Genomic DNA, 20,272 nt, shown 5'->3' with positions numbered 1-20,272 from the left:
ATAAACCAGTTATGGAACCATTGCCAATGAGCTTTTTTTCGACATATTATTTTTCTATTTATTTTAATATAAATTGCATCTAGAATCCGATAGCAAGAAATGTAATTTTAACTTGAATTTTCCGCCATTTTAAAATCAAGATAACATTGTTCCCGCCATCGATACGAAAGTTATCAACAGGTTAGGAAATTCAAGAGTACAGATAAAGTATGATTATTGACAATCATTCAATCTATTGTTATAATCTGTGATTATGATAATGCAACAATAGTAAATGACATTGTAAAACGACTTACAGAAGTCACAAGGTTGTTGTTTAATAATAATTTGATAATTTCGAACTAATAAACATCTGTGATTTCTTGCTCGTTTGTTTTAAATTTTTTTTTTATTTAGGCGAACGTCTTAAAAAGTAGAGTTTAATATTACATAAGACCTTATTTTGACAGTAAGTTATGTAATTTGTTTTTAATTATGTTTCTCAAATTGTTTGAAGTCTTTGCAGTAGGATAACAATATTGACGGTGAAAAAGGTGTTTTGAGACTTATTACGTAAGTTATGTTTATTTTTAATTATGTTTCTTAAATTGTTTGAAATTTTTGCAGTAGATAATATTGACGGCGAAAAAGGTGTTTTGAGACTTATTACGGAAGGGATAAGTTACAATTTTAAATGACACATTAAGATAACTCTGACCAATAAATTACTCAAATTAATTACCTGTTGGACCTCAGCTGTCGTAGATCGGAATAGCTCAATATATCGTGCCCCTATCAGCTTGCGATGTCGCGAGAGAGCCTTCGGCGAGTCATCCTCTTTGGCGAAAAGGACGAAGGCGTCACCCGTCGCTCTGCCGTCCGCTCGCCTCACGAACAAAACGCCCTCAGCACCATCGAGCACTTGGACTGGGTCATCGCCAGTTGAGAAAAATTCCAACTGAAAAACATATTTTGTTAGACCAACCTTACATAATAATATTTTGTCCAGCACATAGACAATATACGTAATGCATGTTTATACTAGTTATTGCCCGCGGCTTCGATCCCCTTTGTAGTGGATTGGTTATATATTATATTATATATATATTAGCCTATATCCTTCCTTGGAGGTCAAGCTTGCTTCACAACTAATTTCATCAAATTCGGTTCAGATTATATTTTAGTATTAGTATAGATAACTACTAGCTATTTTAATAAATAATAATAAATAAATATGAGACAACATCACATACATTGCTCTAATCCCAAAGTAAGTAACTAAAGCACTTGTGTTATGGTAAATAACAAAACAAGAGTAACGACGGTACCACAAAAACCCCGACTCAAGACAACATAGAAAACTAATGGTAATCTACATCCACTCGACCGGGAAGCGAACCCGGGACCTCGGAGTGGCGTACCCATAAAAACCGGTGTACACACTACTCGACCATGGAGTTCGTCGATTTTTAAGTATAACTTTATTATATTTATTTATAAGCAAAATTGTTTCGTAAACACTAGTATTTTTTATGTTGCGTTCATGGCAACACTCGTTTTTAAATCGTAAAGTACTTCAACTCACCACTTGCTGTGGAGTCGCGTCGTAGGGCAGGCCGCGCATGCGCACTATAACCTGCGCCCCACGTGACAGAAATGCGGCCGCCTCGCACGTGGCACCGCCCGCCACGGACAAGAAGTCCTCACCGCTGGCACGGTACACCTGAACGAGATGAAATATATAGAGATATATAGTTATATTATATCACTAGCAACCCCGGCTTCGCACGTATGCAATGCTGATACTGAGTATACTAAGTATACTACTTTTTTTTCTTGTTTCTTTACTATATTGTCCATGTATTATATACAAAAAACTTCCTCTTGAATCACTCTATGTGTAACAAAAAAACACCGCAACAAAATCCGTTGCGTAATTTTAAAGATCTAATCATAAGGACAGACAGTGGTAAGCGACTTTGTTTTATACTATGATACGATATGTTTTAAAGTTATTGCTTTTTCACTAGACATATCCACAATTCCATAAATATTCTTTATGCAGTCAAGCTACAATTTAAGTCTTAAGAATTTTGTCTGACTTAGCTTAAAAGATTCCAAAGGTAATATTTTCGTGGTCAGCACAAGCCCTGGTCTAGTTAAGGATGCTTACCTCGATGTACCGCGGCCCGATGTGGTGCTTATGCCGTTTCAGCGCCATGTCCCTGTGTTCCTGAGACACGAAGCGCACGAGCGCCTCACCGTTGCGTCGACCCTGAGGGGAGAGGCACAGAGCTACTCCACCCCTGACACACACAAAACAACCCTTACTTTATTTACATCATCATTGACTTGCACAGAATCGATTAAAATCCACAGACATTTTTAACTTTGCCGTTTCGTAAATTTATATATTTTTCTAAAAAATGCTTGGGTAAAGAAGGCATATTATTCAATACAAGATTATACATATGATAAAAAGCGTGGATTTAATACTTGTTGACAGGCAGGATATATTACATACATATGTATGTAATTACATATATTTAACTAACATGACTGTATTTTTAAATGTTGATAAAGATTAACTACTGAGTTTCTTGCCGGTTCTTCTCGGTATAATCTACTTTCCGAACCGGTGGTAGCTTCACTGAATATATTTTTTAAATGACGATACAAAAATGCTTGTAAAAGTCTACTTTGATTAAAGTATATTTTGATTTTAATACTGTTAGAAAAACTCAAAACCTACAACCAGCATACAATGTGCAATGGCAGAAAGTACTAAGCGAAGTGATAGTAATTATACATATAAATATTAGTAACAGCCTGTAAATTTCCCACTGTTGAAAAGGCCTTTTTTGAGAAGAAGATTAAGAGCATATTCCACCACATTTTCAATCACTATTCCAGTGCGCTTTAGTGGATTCACATGTGGTAATATTTCGTTGAAATTAGACACATGTAAGTTTCCTCACGATGTTTTCTTTCACCGCCAAACTCGAGGTGAATTATAAATTAAGCACATGAAAATTAAGTGGTTTTTGTCAGGGTTTGAACCTGCAATAATCGCTTAAGATGTACACGCTCTAACCATTGAGCCATCTAGCCTCATACTTAAATATAGATAGATGTATCATAATATTGTATCAATGTAAGTTAGTTTTCAATTGTGAGGCCTTTGAGAGTTCAACGAACCCACTGATGGTTAGCCTGTGATTCTTACTTTGCCACATTGAGTCCTCGGAAGAATTTAGCGATGTCCTGGTCTGATGATTGCCAGGGAAGACCTCTAGCTCGTACTATACAGTTGCCGTCAATATCATCGTCTTTTGAGCTGCAACAAAGAAAACTTTATCAATACTGGCGATATAACTTCAATAGGTAAAAATTTATTGACACTTTTATTAATTGATCCTTATTCTTAACATACTTTTAAGATATGGATAACACTGTACTTGTTGTCTTAATAGTATACGTATTAATTATTATTATTAAAACATTTTTGTAACTTCACAAAATGAATTCAGTAAAACCAACGCGATAAGGCGGGTTAACGCTATTGAGAGGAAAGTAGTTTTTGTAAGATTCTAATCTATGTCTAATATAAATCTAAGGTTTGATATTTATATGTTTGTTAAAAAAATATTTTTATTTTATTTATGTTATTTTATATGTTATACAGCACCACCCCATCCCATATTCTATGAGCTATAGCCTACACCGTCGGTGACCTGGAAGAGATAGCTATGTAGCGATAAGTCGCCAAAATCGAACGCTTCTTTTATTTAGACTGTACCCATATTTAATTCTATTATTTTAAATTTGTGGAGTACAATCTATATATATATTATAAATGTGAAATTAAGTCTGTTTTTCTGTCGCTCTTTCACGACCAAACCACTGATCCGAATTTGATGACATTTGGAATGACTTGATCTATAGTGACACCGATAGCCGAGAAGTTATGTGGAAGGCGGCTATCATGGTATGGACATGTAATGCGGAGGAATGAGGAACATATTGTGAGGAAGTCCTTGAGCATGGATGTGGACGGATATAGAGGTAGAGGACGACCAAGGAAACGATGGATGGATTGTGTGAAAGAGGATATGGTTAGAAACAATTTTACTCGTGAGACGACGTCTGACAGAGAAGTGTGGAAGGAGAAGACATGCTGCGCCGACCCCGAATAATATTGGGATAAGGAGGATGATGATGGTATGACTTGACCTCCAAGAAAGGACATAGGCTTTTTTGCCTAAAACATGACAACAAACACGCTAAGACGCGAGCAAACCAGCGGGCGACTACTAAAGTATAAAAAGTTTGTTAATCGTAACTGTTTTTACGATTGGAATAAACCACATGTTTAGTAAAGTGACAGCCTGTAAATTTCCCACTGCTGGCCTAATGGCCTCCTCTCCCATTAAGGAGAGGGCTTGGAACATATTCCACCACGCTGTTCCAATGCGGGTTGGTGAAATACACACGTGGCAGAATTTCAATGAAATTAGAAACATGCAAGTTTCCTCGCGATGTTTTCCTTCACCGCCGAGCACGAGACGAATTATAAACACAAATTAAGCACATACATATAGTGGTGCTTGCCTGGGTTTGAACCCAAAATCATTGGTAAAGATGCACGCGTTCTAACCACTGGGCTATCTCGGCACACGTTTGGTGATGAAAAATAGATAGAATCTAAAAACAAAAACACACTATCGCTCACCTGGATACGCAATCTGTATATTAATTATTAAGTAATTTATTAAATATTATCAATAATAACGTATTTAAAAAAAAATTAGTCACCGTTACTTATCGAAATAAATAACTGATACGACGAGCTTAATACACTAATCAATTTACTTTATCGATGTGATAAACTATTTTTTTTATTTATAAATGATTTTATTAACGTTTACTTTCTACAGACTGAAGATTAATATTTTCGTAACGTTGTTTAAGTAACGCTGATATGTTAGACAAGTGCGCGACTACTTCGCTCCGCTAAAGAAAGAAAATATATAAAGAATGTTACGAAGAATCCACATATACAAGAAAATACCGAACACCGGTATCCGGTTCCTTGGTAGGGCGTTGTGTGCAAGCCCTTCTGGGTAGGTACCAACCACTCATCAGATATTCTATCTAAACAACAGTACGCAGTATTGTTGTGTTCCGGTTTGAAGGGCGAGTGAGCCAGTATAACTACAGGCACAAGGGACATAGAATCTTAGTTCCCAAGATTGGTAGCGCATTGACGATGTAAGGAATAGTTAATATTTCTGAAAGCGTCATCGTCAATGGGCGATGGTGACCCATATGCTCGTCCGCCAACCTATTCCATAAAAAAATATCTTTCAGTATTAAGTACTTGTACGGCAGGTACGGAACCTTATGCGTAATTCCGACTTGCACTTGCCGGGATCTTAATAAGACCAGATTATTATATTATTTATATGTCTAGACCAGTATAGCTGTACCGTGTGAAAAACGTCGGCTAAATCACTAAGTACATGCGCATTATGGACTATTTAGATTATGTTTTAATTACTAAACCAAACTTAATCATTTGCTTTTTATCGTTGGCTGATAGAGATATCTTTAACACCGATTACTTTTCTAAATGATATGATAAGGGTGGTATGTTGGCCTACTCCGAAGATTGCTGCCAACCGGATACGGAAATAGAAACACATTTAAAAAAAAGTCACTTAGAATATGATACAACAAAATTATATCTAAAATCATAATTAAATAGCATAAAACAAACTCTCGTATCGCTGTCCCTATGTATGCTTAGATCTTTAAAATTACGCAACAGATTTTGATACGGTTTTTTTTAATTGATAGATTGATTCGTGAGGAAGATTTATGTGTATAACACATGCGTAATACAGTGGAAAAACACTGATTATTTTAGAGGTTTGTCGTGAATATTGTCATTCTGTAGTAAGTTGGTAGAAAAAGCATATTATTCAATACAAGATTTTATAGATGATAAAAAAGCGTGGAGCTAGTACCTGTTCACTTCCACGCAGGATATATTAATTTAAATAATTGTATTTAACTAACACGACTTTGTATTTTTAAATGTTAAAAAAGAGTAACTACTGAGTTTCTTGCCGGTTCTTCTCGGTAGAATCTACTTTCCGAACCGGTGGTAGCTTCACTTAATTGCAAAATAACGATTCAAAAGTGCTTGTAAAAGACTACTTGAATAAAGTTTATTTTGATTTGATTTGATTGATATCAGCATTGCAGCCGTGTGAAGGGTCGCTAGTATTATATATAATCAAGATTTCTTAATTAAAAAGGCAGAAAAGAAAGTTGAAGAGATCTATAATATTCCTAGATACAAATATCAAATTAAAAATCACGGATTTTCAAGCGATATTTCTGTTTTTATCAGAGTACTTACTGCGGTCACGCCGTGCCTGCGTCATGAATACGTCGTAAAACTGTAACTATTGAATACAAATACGAAATCTTTATGCAGTAAACTTGCTTGTGTGACTGTCAAAAAATATACCAACGGTTTATTTTAGATTCAAATTTCGAATGTTATATTTATTCATTAAGATTCAAATTCAAAAGTTGGTGGTGGACTGGTCTTACATGACAGTAACTTTCATCACATCTGTCCTAATGTCGATTTATTTAATGTCCATAACGAAATATAACGACTTGTTTCTGGGTAAAATAAATCTATAGCCAACCAACCACAAGAAAAAACCAAATAAACAACATCTGACAGCAAATTGACGCAATATCATGGACGAGAGCGTGGAATACACTACGGAATAATTTTGCGAAAAATGAAATATTGAACGTTTACGAAGCTGTCATCGAAACCAATTAAAGTTTATAAGTAGTTAAATGAAATAGTGTAATAATGAAAGTTTGTTAGGATGCATGTATGTATGTTCATTACTCTTTCACGAAAAAGCTACTAAACGGGTTTGGAGGAAATTTTGCAATCCATAATGATTTTATGTAATTTTGATATAATATAACGATACATATAAAGTACCTGTGCGCAGCCGGGGCGAGTCTCTAGTATACAATACAGCTGAGCTATTGAACAGATTGCATACTTCTACTTCCAATTAAATAGATTATAGATAAACTGAGAAATCTTGATGGTATTTGGGATCACTGCACTGACATTGCTGCTTTAAGAATTTTGAAACCCACCAACATAGTGAACTTAGATGGTATGTACCTGTAGTTACACTAGCACCTCTTCTTATGGTTTTAATAGAGTAACATCAAAACTAGCCTGTAAATATCCCACAACTGGGCTTAGGCCTCCTCTACCTTTGAGGAGAAGTTTTTGGAACATATTCCACCATGCTGTTCCAATGCGGGTTGGTGGACTACACATGTGGCAAAATCTCTATGAAATTAGACTCATTCGAGTTTCCCACGGTGTTTTTATTCACAACCGAGCACGAGATAAAGTATAAAAAGAAATTAAGCACATGAATATTCAGGTGCTTGCCTGGGTTTGAACCCGCAATCATCGGTTAAGATACACGAGTTTCAAATACTGGAACATCTTGGCTCTTAATAGAGTATATGTATTACAGTTGAATACTTGTATATGTATGAAATCGACAGCAAATTAGTAACAGATTGCATGTTTATTATATATATGTCATATTTTACGTAAACGTCTTCCTTCATGATATCGTCAATGTCAAGTTGATAGCAAGTCCTCATATCTCCGAGTGACCCGAGACCTTTCTAGCTGAAATGCAAAAACACGCACCGACTATAAACATTTTCGAATCGAAACTATATTAGAATATATTCAAAGCCACTTGAATAAATCAAATTGAGTATTAATCTATTATAATAATACAGCGGTATATTTTTATATATTCATTTATATGTTAATATTTGTTTTAAATAATATTCGAATTTAATCAATTTCCCCGTGAGAACAGCGTTGAAGTAACTACTGAGATTCTTGTCGATTCTTCTCAAAAGAATCTACATTCTGAACCGGTGGTAGCTTCACTTAATACAATTTGTTAAATGACGAAAAGTGCTTGTAAAATGTTATTTGTATAAAGTATGTTTTTGATTTTTGTTACTGTTTCGCCCACGTGATTCGTAATATTACAAACAAACTCTTCATCTTCTTTATTGGTATACTAATACAACAAATGCAAAAGTATGTCTATCTGCTTTTACGGAAAACTATAGAACTGAATTTGATGAAATTTATATAAAGTAAGCTTAGCATCCATGGATTAAATACTTTAGCCTAAAAGTTGACTACCAGCCTAAAATGCGAAATTATCCGGTTCGACAATCATATACATTTAATAAGATTTGAATTACTAGAGAGTTATTTTGAGTGCCATGAGCTCCCATGCCAGAAGAAGTCGCTCTTTCTTAACACACTAAAGATGAAACAAGCTAAGAATTTCAAAAATTCTAATTAAAATAGTTAATGGTAGAACGCGCGCGTAGAATAAATACTTAAACTCCTTGGTAAAACTTCGCTTATAAAAAAAAAAAACAAATGAATGTGCTATAGGTAAGATCGGTCATTTTGGGATTCTTATTTGTCACTGAATCACTGATGCTATATTTGAATTTAGAATTGGTAGTATGAATATTATTTAAACAGTTAGTGGCAGCCGTTTGAAGTTTCGACAATGAGCGCTGATACTCCCGCCAAAACATTCAGACAATAGCACGGTTATGTTTCTCGAACCATATGGTATTATTTTTATACAACAGCGCCATGTATCCCATGGAAGTTAAGCATTAGACATATATTATCATATTGAAGTGTCTACATTATAGCGAAAATAATAAATTAACGATAAAAAGCGTGAACTTGTCGATAGAATATGTATTAATTTAATTGTATTTTAGTGACAAGATAATTACAGTAACTAGTTTTAGTTCATATTTGTATACATTTAAGCATTTAATGTTGTTAATTCTTATGTTAATAAAATAAAATTCTTTAGTGGCATAATCTGTAATTAAAATAAAAAGAGTAACTACTGAGTTTCTTGTATTGTATTGTAGACAACTGGAAAAATCTATAATATCCATCTAATCTGATTTCCGAATGAGTGGGTTATATTTTTTTTTAAATTAACAGTGTTATACTCTATTAAGGAATTACCAATATTCCCATTTAAACCTTTTTTTAGCTCATCCGTTGTTAGGAGTGAGGGACCCAAGGGATTGGGATCGATCCTAGTACTTTACATCTCTGGTTGACCCGTAAACCCTTTATTTACACTATTACACTACCGATATTTGAATTTAATATTGCAGTTAATAAAATATTTATAAATACACTAAAAGATCTAGTAATCTGTTTCACATACAAAATGTTGGCGTGAAAGAACAACAAGCAGATAGAAAGATTTACTTAAGCTTTAATGATACTAGTATTGATTATCGGTATATATTAAACAAAATAGTATATTTTTTAAAACTTATCATATGAATTACATACAGTCTGAACGTAAAGAACGAATGATAAGTAATTTATCGATTGAATCACTCAATTTATTTATGAAAACCGCACTAAAATCCGTTGCATAAATCAAAATATCTGTGCGTACAGACGGCGGAAAACATCGCTTCATATGTGAAGATTATCGCCGAAATAACAACGTCCTTAATTTCGAATCAATACGAAAATAATTAGAAGTAGATTAAAATTTACTTCCTTGATTTATTTACATACAGTGTTAGTAATTTATATTTTTATTTATACTGTTATGTATCACTCAACGCATTTTCGACGGCTAAACGACAATACCTAGTATTGTTTTGCTCCAGTTTGAAAGACGAATCATTGAAACTGTAGGCACGAACCAAGGTTCTAGTGAGAGTTTATATAGGTTTATAAAATTAATGAAAATAGTCACCCCTATCACCTCTTAACGGGAATACGTCGAATTACCAATAACCCTGTATATCTTTACAATCAATAATATTCTAATAAACAGATATGTTATACCCATACTAAACAGCAGAAAAAAGTGTGCCGCGCCGGGGACCGTTTATTTTACATTTCGTTACAAGTAAAAAGGATAGCTTGATAAAAACAATAAGTAAAAGGGACAATTAGATATTTTAATTACGCAAAACGTATTACTACGTAATTACGATGTATTATAACGTATTACTAAGTAAAACGACTTAAGGCAAACGTCCCAATTAGGACGTTTTCTAGTCTTCACTTTTTGCGCGTTAATAACATATCTGTTTACTAGAACATAATTGTTTACAATCTTAACCAGTAACACAAATATGTACGTGTTTTTAATGGAATATACAGTGAAAGTCGAAATTGGGCAATTGTAGGAGAGCATTTTTTCCGACATTAGTTACAATTCTTCTCGTAAGACAATTTCAAACGTGTGATAATTAAGCATCAATGGCTACACCGCTAATCGTACTCATTTGTCTCAAACGCGACCAAATCATAGAATAATAACCGTATTATTACTCGTATATATTTTAATCGTAACAATTCGTCACACGTCTTGCTCAATAGCGATAATATCTTTGCCACACGCTCGCTTTGAATCAGCGAAAAAATCTCAAGCCTAGCGTTGCGTCTCTGTTTACGATTTTATATAGAGACCGTTCACATGTCAAGATTCGTGACATTTAACATTTGGTCGAAATAATTTATGGTTTTTGTGATAATGTAAGGTCATGTTCAAGATGTAATAGGTAAGTCTGGTATATGGGCCAGGGATGTTAAGTGGTCACCACATTGGTGATGTTAGAAATATTATCCATTCCTTACTCCGCCAATGCGCCACCAACATTTTGGTTACCAACATATTATGTCCTATGTTCCAGTGACTCAAATACCCTTCATACCAAAACACAACAATACCAAAAATTCCTATTTGGCGGCTGAATATCTGACGAGTGGGTGGTACCAAGTCGGGCTTGCACAAAACAAATAGTGACAAATTTAAATGAGCAATATAAAGGACTTATTTGTGATATTTTACTAAAATCAGAACAAGTTAAAAAAATGAAACCAATTGCATCCAATGTTGACATTGGACGTTGGAAATTATTACACCAATGTGCCATAGATATAAATGAATAAACGTCGTATGCGAATCGTGTCGCTGCCTGCAAAGGTCCCTTTTGTTTCCGACAGCCGTTTGACGTTGCAAAACGTGGTATTGTAATGAGAGTTTAGGAGCCGCTCGGGGTGTCGGGTTACTGCTACGTTGACGTTCGTAAATCAACGTTTTAGGGTTAAGATTATTCGGACTTTATTGTTTTCAATCGCCACGCCGTTTTTAGGGTTCGCGGACCGTTTGTTTGCTATTTACTCGTTATAACATTCGATTTGCATAATACACGCGAGCACCTCTGTTGTTTACAGAGATTTTCTCACGTAATCTGACAATTCGTTTGTTCACACTCGGACTTACATCAACATGTAGCAAAAACTATTCAATTTATTCGATATAAAGTCTCTAAACATTTTTCAAAAATGCTTATACAGTGGGAAACGATTATGATTTTTACAACTGTGGGATTGTTTCTTATGTAATATTATTTAAATTACTCATTGGAAAATAATTGCTGTATATCTTGCATGTATAGTTATTAATCAGGACTAAATACTGATCGAAATTACACTCGATTTTGTTTTCAAGACTAAGAAACATTAATATTAAAATAAAACGATTCCAAAGTGTTCTTTAAGCACATAAATAGGCATTTCAAATCCAATATCAGTGGAGAGGCGAACTAATTATCTAAAGCTATCAGAACTCACCTCCTTATCTGAAGTTCTCGACAAGTGATAAAAGCTAGTCCCAAAAGAATATCACAGAAAACACACTTGTGCCCGTCAACTTAGAAACACATTAAGCGCGATTTTTTTTCCCCACTTCACCTCGTGTGGTAACGTGAAAATTTGATAAGAAAACGTTGGAATACTTAAAAGACGTCCGCACTGTTCGACGGTCGGGCTAAGAATGCGATTAGTGACGCTTGCGCTTGCGCAGGAGTCGATACGACTTGTACCAAGTAACTTAGTTTCATTTCTTTGCTGATAACGAAGGGAACTATATAAATATGTGAGCAATATGTTTGTTTGAATTATGACTTGTATTTAGATATAGCTGATTAAAGAGTTTCACGTATGTGTCAATCGGTACTATAATATTATTTTAGTAATTATTTTCTTACGACATTGAGTGGGTTGAATTCTTTTGGGGTAAATAAATTAGTATTAGGGAGATACGACATTCCTATTTCGATTTTTATTGAATTTATATAATAAGATTTATGTGTTGTTCAAACAACTACATATAAATAAACTTTATTCATATATATGCTTACAATTTTTGGTGTAACAATTTAAAATCTGTCTACTAAAAAGAACTGGGATTTTATACTACTTATGTTCGCTCTTCAGTCCAAATTCGAGAAATAATTACATTGAACCTTATTAAAAGTTGTTCTTTACTGAATATGAAAGGGTAACACTTGTTAGATGACCGTCAAAAATCTATCAGTTCGAAAATAAACACAGGACCCGAGAAGAATCTACGATTTTTTTTATAACCAATAAAAAACTAAATATACTTTATCCAAATAGGCTCTTTCGGGCACATTTGAAAGGTTCAAGATTCTTGTTCAGAAATAGGAATATCATATTATATTTTATTATAAATATTATATTATATTTTTATTTAAAAGGATCCTGAAAAAGACAACTGTCTAATCTGTTAAGTTCTACCACGAATTATAAACCAATTCTATAAGTGGCTCAACCATGCTGCTCCTCTGATATTGTACCAACTCTGAACTCACAGAACATGATCGTGATATATCAAAAGGTAATATGTGACATTGACTGTAAACAATTATAATTTTAAAACGATACAAGTCTCAAACTAGCGTAAGTCTAAAATGGTGTATCAACGTAAGTCGTTTTCCAACATTTCGGTGAGATACGATATTCAGTTCTTTTCCATTCATAGTCTTTTTAATTTGATAGGTGAATGGGCAAATGGGCTACCTAATGGTGGTCACCAGCGCCTATATATACATTGTGTGAAATTATAATCATACATCTCAAAACCTTACATGTTCAATGCGCAACTGGGACTTGGGAACTAAGTCATTATGCCCCTTGTGCTTATAATTACACTAGCTCACTCAGCAAAACACAACAATACAAAGTATTTCAATGGTTGATACCTTAAAATGTTCTCACGTGTAATGATATCTCCAAATTCAATATCCAAAATGACAAATCCAGGTTATGTTTATGGAAGTGTAACACTTCGAGATCATATTGTTCAACGGTTCCCTATAACTTGCAGTGATTTTTTATGACAAAACAGTCTTGTCACACATCCACGTAAAAAATTAAAAACACGTTTTACAAAAGTGTTTTTTTTTGACAGCCCTCGTCTATTATAAGTGTGACATTAGACCAAGACTACATTACATAGTATAAAACTGAATAGCTTACCGCTGTCTGTCCCTATGTATGCTTAGATCTTTAAAATTACGCAACGGATTTTGATGCGGTTCTTTTAGATAGATACGGTGATTCGAGAGGAAGGTTTTTGCATATAATACATTGACAATATAGTAAGGAAACAATAAAATGTGTATAGTATAACAAGCTGGGGCGAGTCGTTAGTAAAAAATATGTTAAAGATTAGAAAATTACTTTTTGCACATTTTTATCAACTTCAAAGTGGGGGTACCAGACCTATATTAGTATATTATGCTTCTCATTTAATTATAAATCAGTGTTAAATATATAATAAAGCGCTTCAAGTGTTGTTCAAGCGCTTCTAATGATGGATAGCGACAGCATAGCGATGCATAGCTGCATTGATTTCTTGGTACGGGGATTGTTTACTCAGCTCTACAACGCAGCAGTTATCGTCTTTGGTTGCATTTACGTTTTTTTTTTCGTCGATAGCAAAAAATACTGACACGATTTATGTATTACTTTTTTTTTAATAGTGTTAGAGGTTATCATATTGAACCTTTTTTGTAGTTTAATTTATTATGTGACAGAATTTATTTATTGATTGATGATTTATTTTAAAACGGTCAATGGTTCTGTAATACGGCTTCAATACGCGTTTTAATAATAAATAATACTAAACCAATATACATACATTATACTACAAGATTCAAAGGTTCTAATATATATTATTATCTATATTAATATTATAAATGTGAAAGTAACTCATGTCTCTCTATCGCCTTTTTACGACCAGTCCACTGAACCGAATTGTTTGTGTAATATGGTATGAAACAAACTTAAACTCTAAGAAAGGACATAGGCTATTTTTTTGCCTGACACGTGACCACCAATACCCTAAAACGTGAGCAAAGTCGCGGGCGACTTTATATCTGTATATATGTATAAGCGAAATTTCACTAATTGATTTAAACTTACCTGCAAACTTGAAATTTTACAGGTAGGTTCCTTTTAGGATGTAAACGTGCGTCAAGAACGGATTTCAGGATACTTCAGCCCTAAGAGGATGAAACAGTGTTGGAAGTTTTTTATAAATTTTGGGGATGTAGACGCAGGATCGGCTAGTATTATTATGTAATTAGATGCGCTCCGCAGTTTCACTCGCTTTTAATGTAATCTAACGTGACAAGCCTGGATTTCACGTCATTGTCGTAATATGAATAAGTACCTATTGCGCATGCGTTACAAGGAATATTTAAATGTGTTGTTTAATTACTAGAAGCAACTCCTTTGGATCTTATTCTGTATGACAATGTACCAGAAATGACTAAAAGTTAGTGGATTCATTCGTTCAATTTATTTCTGAGTCTAATGGCTTTTAGTTATGCCGACGTCATCCTGTAATGGCCTGTAGCCTGTAAATTTCCCGCTGCTGGGCTAAGACTACCTCTCCCTTTGAGGAGAAGGATCGGAGCATATTTCACCACGCTGCTCCAATGCGGGTTAGTAGATTATATATATGTCAGAATTTCTATGAAATTAGACACATGCAGGTTTCCTCACGTTGTTTTCCTTCACCGCTGAGCGCGTTAATGGAAGAGGAGGCCTTAGCCCAAGAGTTGGTAATTTACAGGCTGTTACTTTACATTACTTTAAGTAATTTATTATATCGGTTAGAAAAGATTTTATTGATATGCGCCGGCTATACACGGGCAGATTAAGCGTCTATACACAATTTGTAGATTGAGGAAGTTATTTAAAAAATAAAATAGTTTTCACCGGGTTGGAAAACTTGGAATACCCGGCTTTTCTCTATTATAATAAGTGTGTTATAGATATAAATTGCCCTCTTGCTATTTTTTTATTAATGAAGCAAATTTATAAGTTTTAAGTGTACAGACGGCAGAAGCGATTTTGTTCTGTATTATAATGTTATAAATAATATTTTGTCTTTATTACTGTTATGCAAATATATTGTATACAGATTCTATTCTCTTAAAATCCACTTCACATAGTGAGAACCGACTTACGTCAATAAGCTATATGTATTATATATATCTATAATCCCTTATCCTGTCATAATTATGAGTCCAAGTTTCGTATCTCGATAGTTTTCGATTTTTTTTTCACCAAAATAACTTTACAGATTAAACATATTATGCAAGGAGGTTTTAAGGAAATCGCAAATGTAATTAGTGAAGTATAGATTCCGCAGTTCGAAAGTTTATTAGAGGAAAGATAAGAATGAATGGGAGATTACAGATGATCACTCATTAAGATAAAAGCGTAACGTGAAGCTAACGTGACTGTATGTTATAACTACTCATATAATGTACATCAGAATCGTAGCGTGCCTTGACGGCCCCGTATCAAAAATTGTTTGGGGGCCTTTGGAAAGGAAAAAGAAATTGTCACAAAAGAAAAAATTATTGCACTTTTTTTTAATTTTGTCAATTGTTAAATAAAAAAAATGTTTTTTTTTTTTAAATCTTTGCTTATGTATGTATATTGAGGGCCCCGTATAATAATTTTGATTAAAAGTCGCTTATTTGATTATAAAAGTATCGGGTAAACGCGTTGATGTTATTGGATGTTAATATCACGTGGTCAGATTCGTGTTGACGAGACTATGAGGACTGTATAATATACACATATATGTATATATATGTATTGCTTCAAGTAATGGTTCAAGTTGACGGTTCGAATGAAAAATGACTTGAGAGTAATTAAGACTTGGAATTAATCTTTGGCAACTTTTTTACTTTTAAAAAAGTTATGGTAATTTTAGCTTTAACGTTTTTGTGTGTTTTTTATTTATTTGTTTGGATTACGGAGATTATTTAATGGTTTGCAATAAAAACTATTGTTATTATTGTATAATGCAAAGAAATACATCGTGACTTCAGGTCGTGAAACAAAGGTAAAATAATTATAATTTTATTTACGCACTTGGTGCTAAAGCTTTTTACAAGTTTTGAGAACCAACCAACACATGAGATAACACTCTACCAAATAATAGACTCAACTAGCCACTAAGTATTTCTTGGCTCGATTGAGGTTTGAGATTTAAAAACAGGAGTCTGTATCCTTATGATCTAGCTATTAGACCAGACCGGGTCGCTAGTTCAACGGGTGATGCTGATGCTAAATATTTTACAAAATTTATTGTGAAACATCTAAAATTGTCAGCGTTTCTTTACTATATTATCCATGTATTAAATACACAAACCTTCCTCTGGAATCGTTCTATCTATTACAAAAAGCCTTGACTTTAAAGATCGAAGTATACATAGGGACAGACAGCGGTAAACGACTTTGTTTTATATGTATTTAACATATATGATTATTTGTTGACGAGTCTTAATAGTCAAAATGTGGAAACAGGTATTGTTTCTGTTATTAAGTTAATGGTTTGACAAGGTGACTCTACGACGGTATACTCTAGTACGGTTTCAAGGTCTATTAATACTTCGGGTATTTCCAGCACGCTTGCGTCTTATTTCGTATGATGGTAGCGTAGGCAGACCAGCAAAGTAGTAAAGTAAAGTAACAGCCTGTAAATTTCCCACTGCTGTAATATTCTACCACGCTGTTGCAAAGCGGGTTGGTGGCATGCACATGTGGCAGGATTTCGATGAAATTAGACACATGCAGGTTTCCTCACATTGTTTCCTTCAACGCCGAGCACGAGATGAATTATAAACACAAATTAATAGTGGTGCTTGCCTGGGTTTGAACCTGCAATTATCGGTTAAGATACACGAGCCCTAACGACTGGACCATCTCAGCAGACCAGCAAATGGGCGGCTTAATGGTAAATGTTTACCACTGCGACTAAAGACTGTTTACATCTTGCGAACTAAGATCTTGACCACATACCACCTAGTTTTATCTATACATCTTCTTTACATATAATAAAATTGAAATGTCTGTTTGTAATATTAAAATAAGCGGTTTTTTACAAATATAATAGCAATTTTTTTCTGTCTGTTTGACCCGGCAAATCTCTGTAAAGGCTGGACCGATCTTAACGTGTCTTTTACTGGCAGATAGCTAATGTAATACGGAGTAACTTAGGGTACAATAATAACTTTTTGTTAATTTCAAACGCTTACGAATTCGCGGGATATACATACCTATATAACAAAATAAACACACAGATACTTCAAAAATAAGAAGGACGTAAGTGCATACAATTATTAAAGAAAAAAAAGTTTAAAATGTATTTTCATTCATAGTTGTTATCTATCGTCCGGGCGTCCTCTACTTGCGTAAACTATGGAAGACTCTTAGTCGTGATTTCATGTCGGGATCAAAGATCAAATCGTAGGTCACTCGTGACTGGGAGAGATCTACTGAACCACTCAGTAACCGAACCGAATGCGGAATACGAACGACTGCTTGTTTATTTAACGACCATTATCGTTAAATATTGTAATTGTAACCAATGCACATGTGTGTGTGTTGCACACAGGTGCATTCTATATTTTCTATTTCTCACAATCAGATTATTTACAATTTAAACCATGGGTTGCTACCGAATTTATCGAGATTTTTTTATGATGAATTTATCGTAGTATATCCGGTACCCATCACTATAGCGAGAAAATAAATGTTGGACAACATCACATACATTACTCTGATCCCAATGTATGTAGCTTAACCACTTATGTTATGGAAAATCAGGCGTAACGATGGTACCACAAATACCCAAAACAACATAGAAAACAAATAAAATTTTGTAAAATCGACTCGGCCGGGAATCGAATCCGGGACCTCGGAGCGGAAACATGCTACTTCACCATGGGTCGTCAAAAAAAGCTACCGATGTAAATGCAAAATCATAACTTCGATGTGAAAAGTTTAAATGAAATCGGTCTAGTGATATCCAACTGCTGTTACATGTATTGTTACAAAAACTGTTCGAAGAATCTTTATATTAAATATCTATTATAATCTTATAATTAATAAAAACAAATTGTGAATTATTACGTTTATTTTTAAAACGTTAGTAAATATACACAGTACGTCAATCGTCTGATAATAGATACACGTAAATACTTCAAAGTTTATTCTACAAGAGCATTGAGTGTTTGCAAACAATTGAAACCGATGTTATCTGTATTTGTGAATTTAAAAAAAGAACTATAAATTGTCTATGATATTAAGAATTAAAAACAATAATAATCTAACTAGTGGTTCTCCTGCGAAACTTCGTGTGTATTCAAATGTTTTTTTTTTAAGAATTTCGAAACCGTTTACAGTGTAAAGGAATCAAAACGAAATTGGGCGCCAAGGTAATGAATTTGGCGCCAAATGTAGATTTTGACATTGGAATGAAAATTGTAATTTCAAATAATTTACTTTAATAAAATAATTTATTTTTTCAGTCTTTATAAATCTGTATAATATAGTTTTAGTATTCTCCTCTACGGAAGGAAATGAACCCGTTTTAGTACATATATTACAGTTATTAACCTTTGTTATTCTGCTTTGCATGAATTAACTCGACTAAGGGCCGTAAATATCCTAAACTGTATTGTTTAAATAAATAACTCTTAGAGCTTGCATATGAGTACCCGCTACATAATATAGAATCAAATTATTGGCAAATAAGAATTATTTCTTATTTTGTTCCGTCGTGTATAACTTGATTTTACTTTTTACGGTATTTAAACTTATGAATTCTATAGCAAAATAAAAAATAGCAATATTTTTTTAACATTATACTTTGCTATTATTTTTCAACAGGCGAACTTAAATTTAAATTAATTTCATATGCATGAATAATACCTGTCATTTTAATTTAAAGAAGTAATCAATCAATGGATAGACTTACCAAATTCCAGTCTCCAAAACAAGGTCAATCGTTTCAGGCAGTTCTAATCTGAAACCTAGAACATGAATACAAATTAAATTTATGATTTTCTAGAATTAGAATAACATTAATATTACTTAATACATTTTTCATTTGTTACACTAATATTAATTAATACAAACTTTTATAAAATATATAATTGAATCTAAATATTTTGAATCAGCAAAATCACTACCACTTTGAATCGTCATTTAACAAACTATATTAAATGAAGCTACCACCGGTTCGAAATGTAGATTCTATCGAAAAGAACCGGCGAGGAAATCAGTATTTACTCATTTACTTTTAAAAGATTTTAAATACAAAGCTATTATTGTTTTTGTATTTTTTTTAAGTAAGGCTTGTGCTCCCTTGGATTTCAAACTTGCTTAATGCCAATTTAATTAAATTAATTTCAGTGGTCTAGCCGAGTAAGAGCAACACAAGAAGAATTTACTTTTAATGACCATAAATATCTATATTTAACATCTGCAAGACATCCCGTACGGCCATTTTTTTTTTAACAGCGTGCTAATGAGGCACTTTTGTGTTTTTATAACATGGGTAAGGGGACCAATGTATTGGCTGTTTTAAGTGGTCACAGCTATTAGACATAGCTCGGAAAAACATCTTTATATTGTCAAAGCGTCACCAATTAAAATATTATGTCTCTTGTGCATGTAGCAATGGCTACTTTAAACTCATGATACAAAGTATTCGTTTTTGCGATAGAACATATGACGAGTGGACGGTATCAATCAAAACGGGCTACCACCAATAAAATTAATAATATACATATATATCTTTACATAGCATACAACAAAGTTTTTTTTTTTATAGATAGATTAATTCAAGGGGATGATTTATGTTGATAATACGTACAATATAGAGAAATAATGGCTTATTTTCGAAGATATTACAGATTTAAAACGTAAGTGGTTTGTATTGTC

General features: G+C 33.6%; 1 protein-coding gene across 3 annotated transcripts in view; it reads right to left on the bottom strand.

Moving 5' to 3' along the window:
- LOC124540300 (RNA-binding protein fusilli) overlaps nt 1-20,272 on the bottom strand; it is a 121,604-nt gene that overhangs the window by 12,404 nt on the left and 88,928 nt on the right. For all 3 annotated transcript variants that reach the window (XR_006967130.1, XM_047117779.1, XM_047117777.1), the window contains exons 6-10: nt 19,305-19,359; nt 3,206-3,316; nt 2,153-2,285; nt 1,565-1,702; nt 722-937 (exon numbers count right to left, since the gene is read on the bottom strand). Coding sequence is in view for 2 of the 3 variants with exons in the window: in XM_047117779.1 (XP_046973735.1) it covers nt 722-937; nt 1,565-1,702; nt 2,153-2,285; nt 3,206-3,316; nt 19,305-19,359 (653 nt within the window). In the remaining variant the exon portion in view is untranslated. The remainder of the gene's footprint in view (nt 1-721; nt 938-1,564; nt 1,703-2,152; nt 2,286-3,205; nt 3,317-19,304; nt 19,360-20,272) is intronic.

This window comes from Vanessa cardui, chromosome 24 (genome assembly GCF_905220365.1).
Source record: "Vanessa cardui chromosome 24, ilVanCard2.1, whole genome shotgun sequence".
In the NCBI taxonomy this organism is placed as follows: domain Eukaryota; kingdom Metazoa; phylum Arthropoda; class Insecta; order Lepidoptera; family Nymphalidae; genus Vanessa; species Vanessa cardui.
This window is presented reverse-complemented; position numbering and strand designations above follow the sequence as displayed.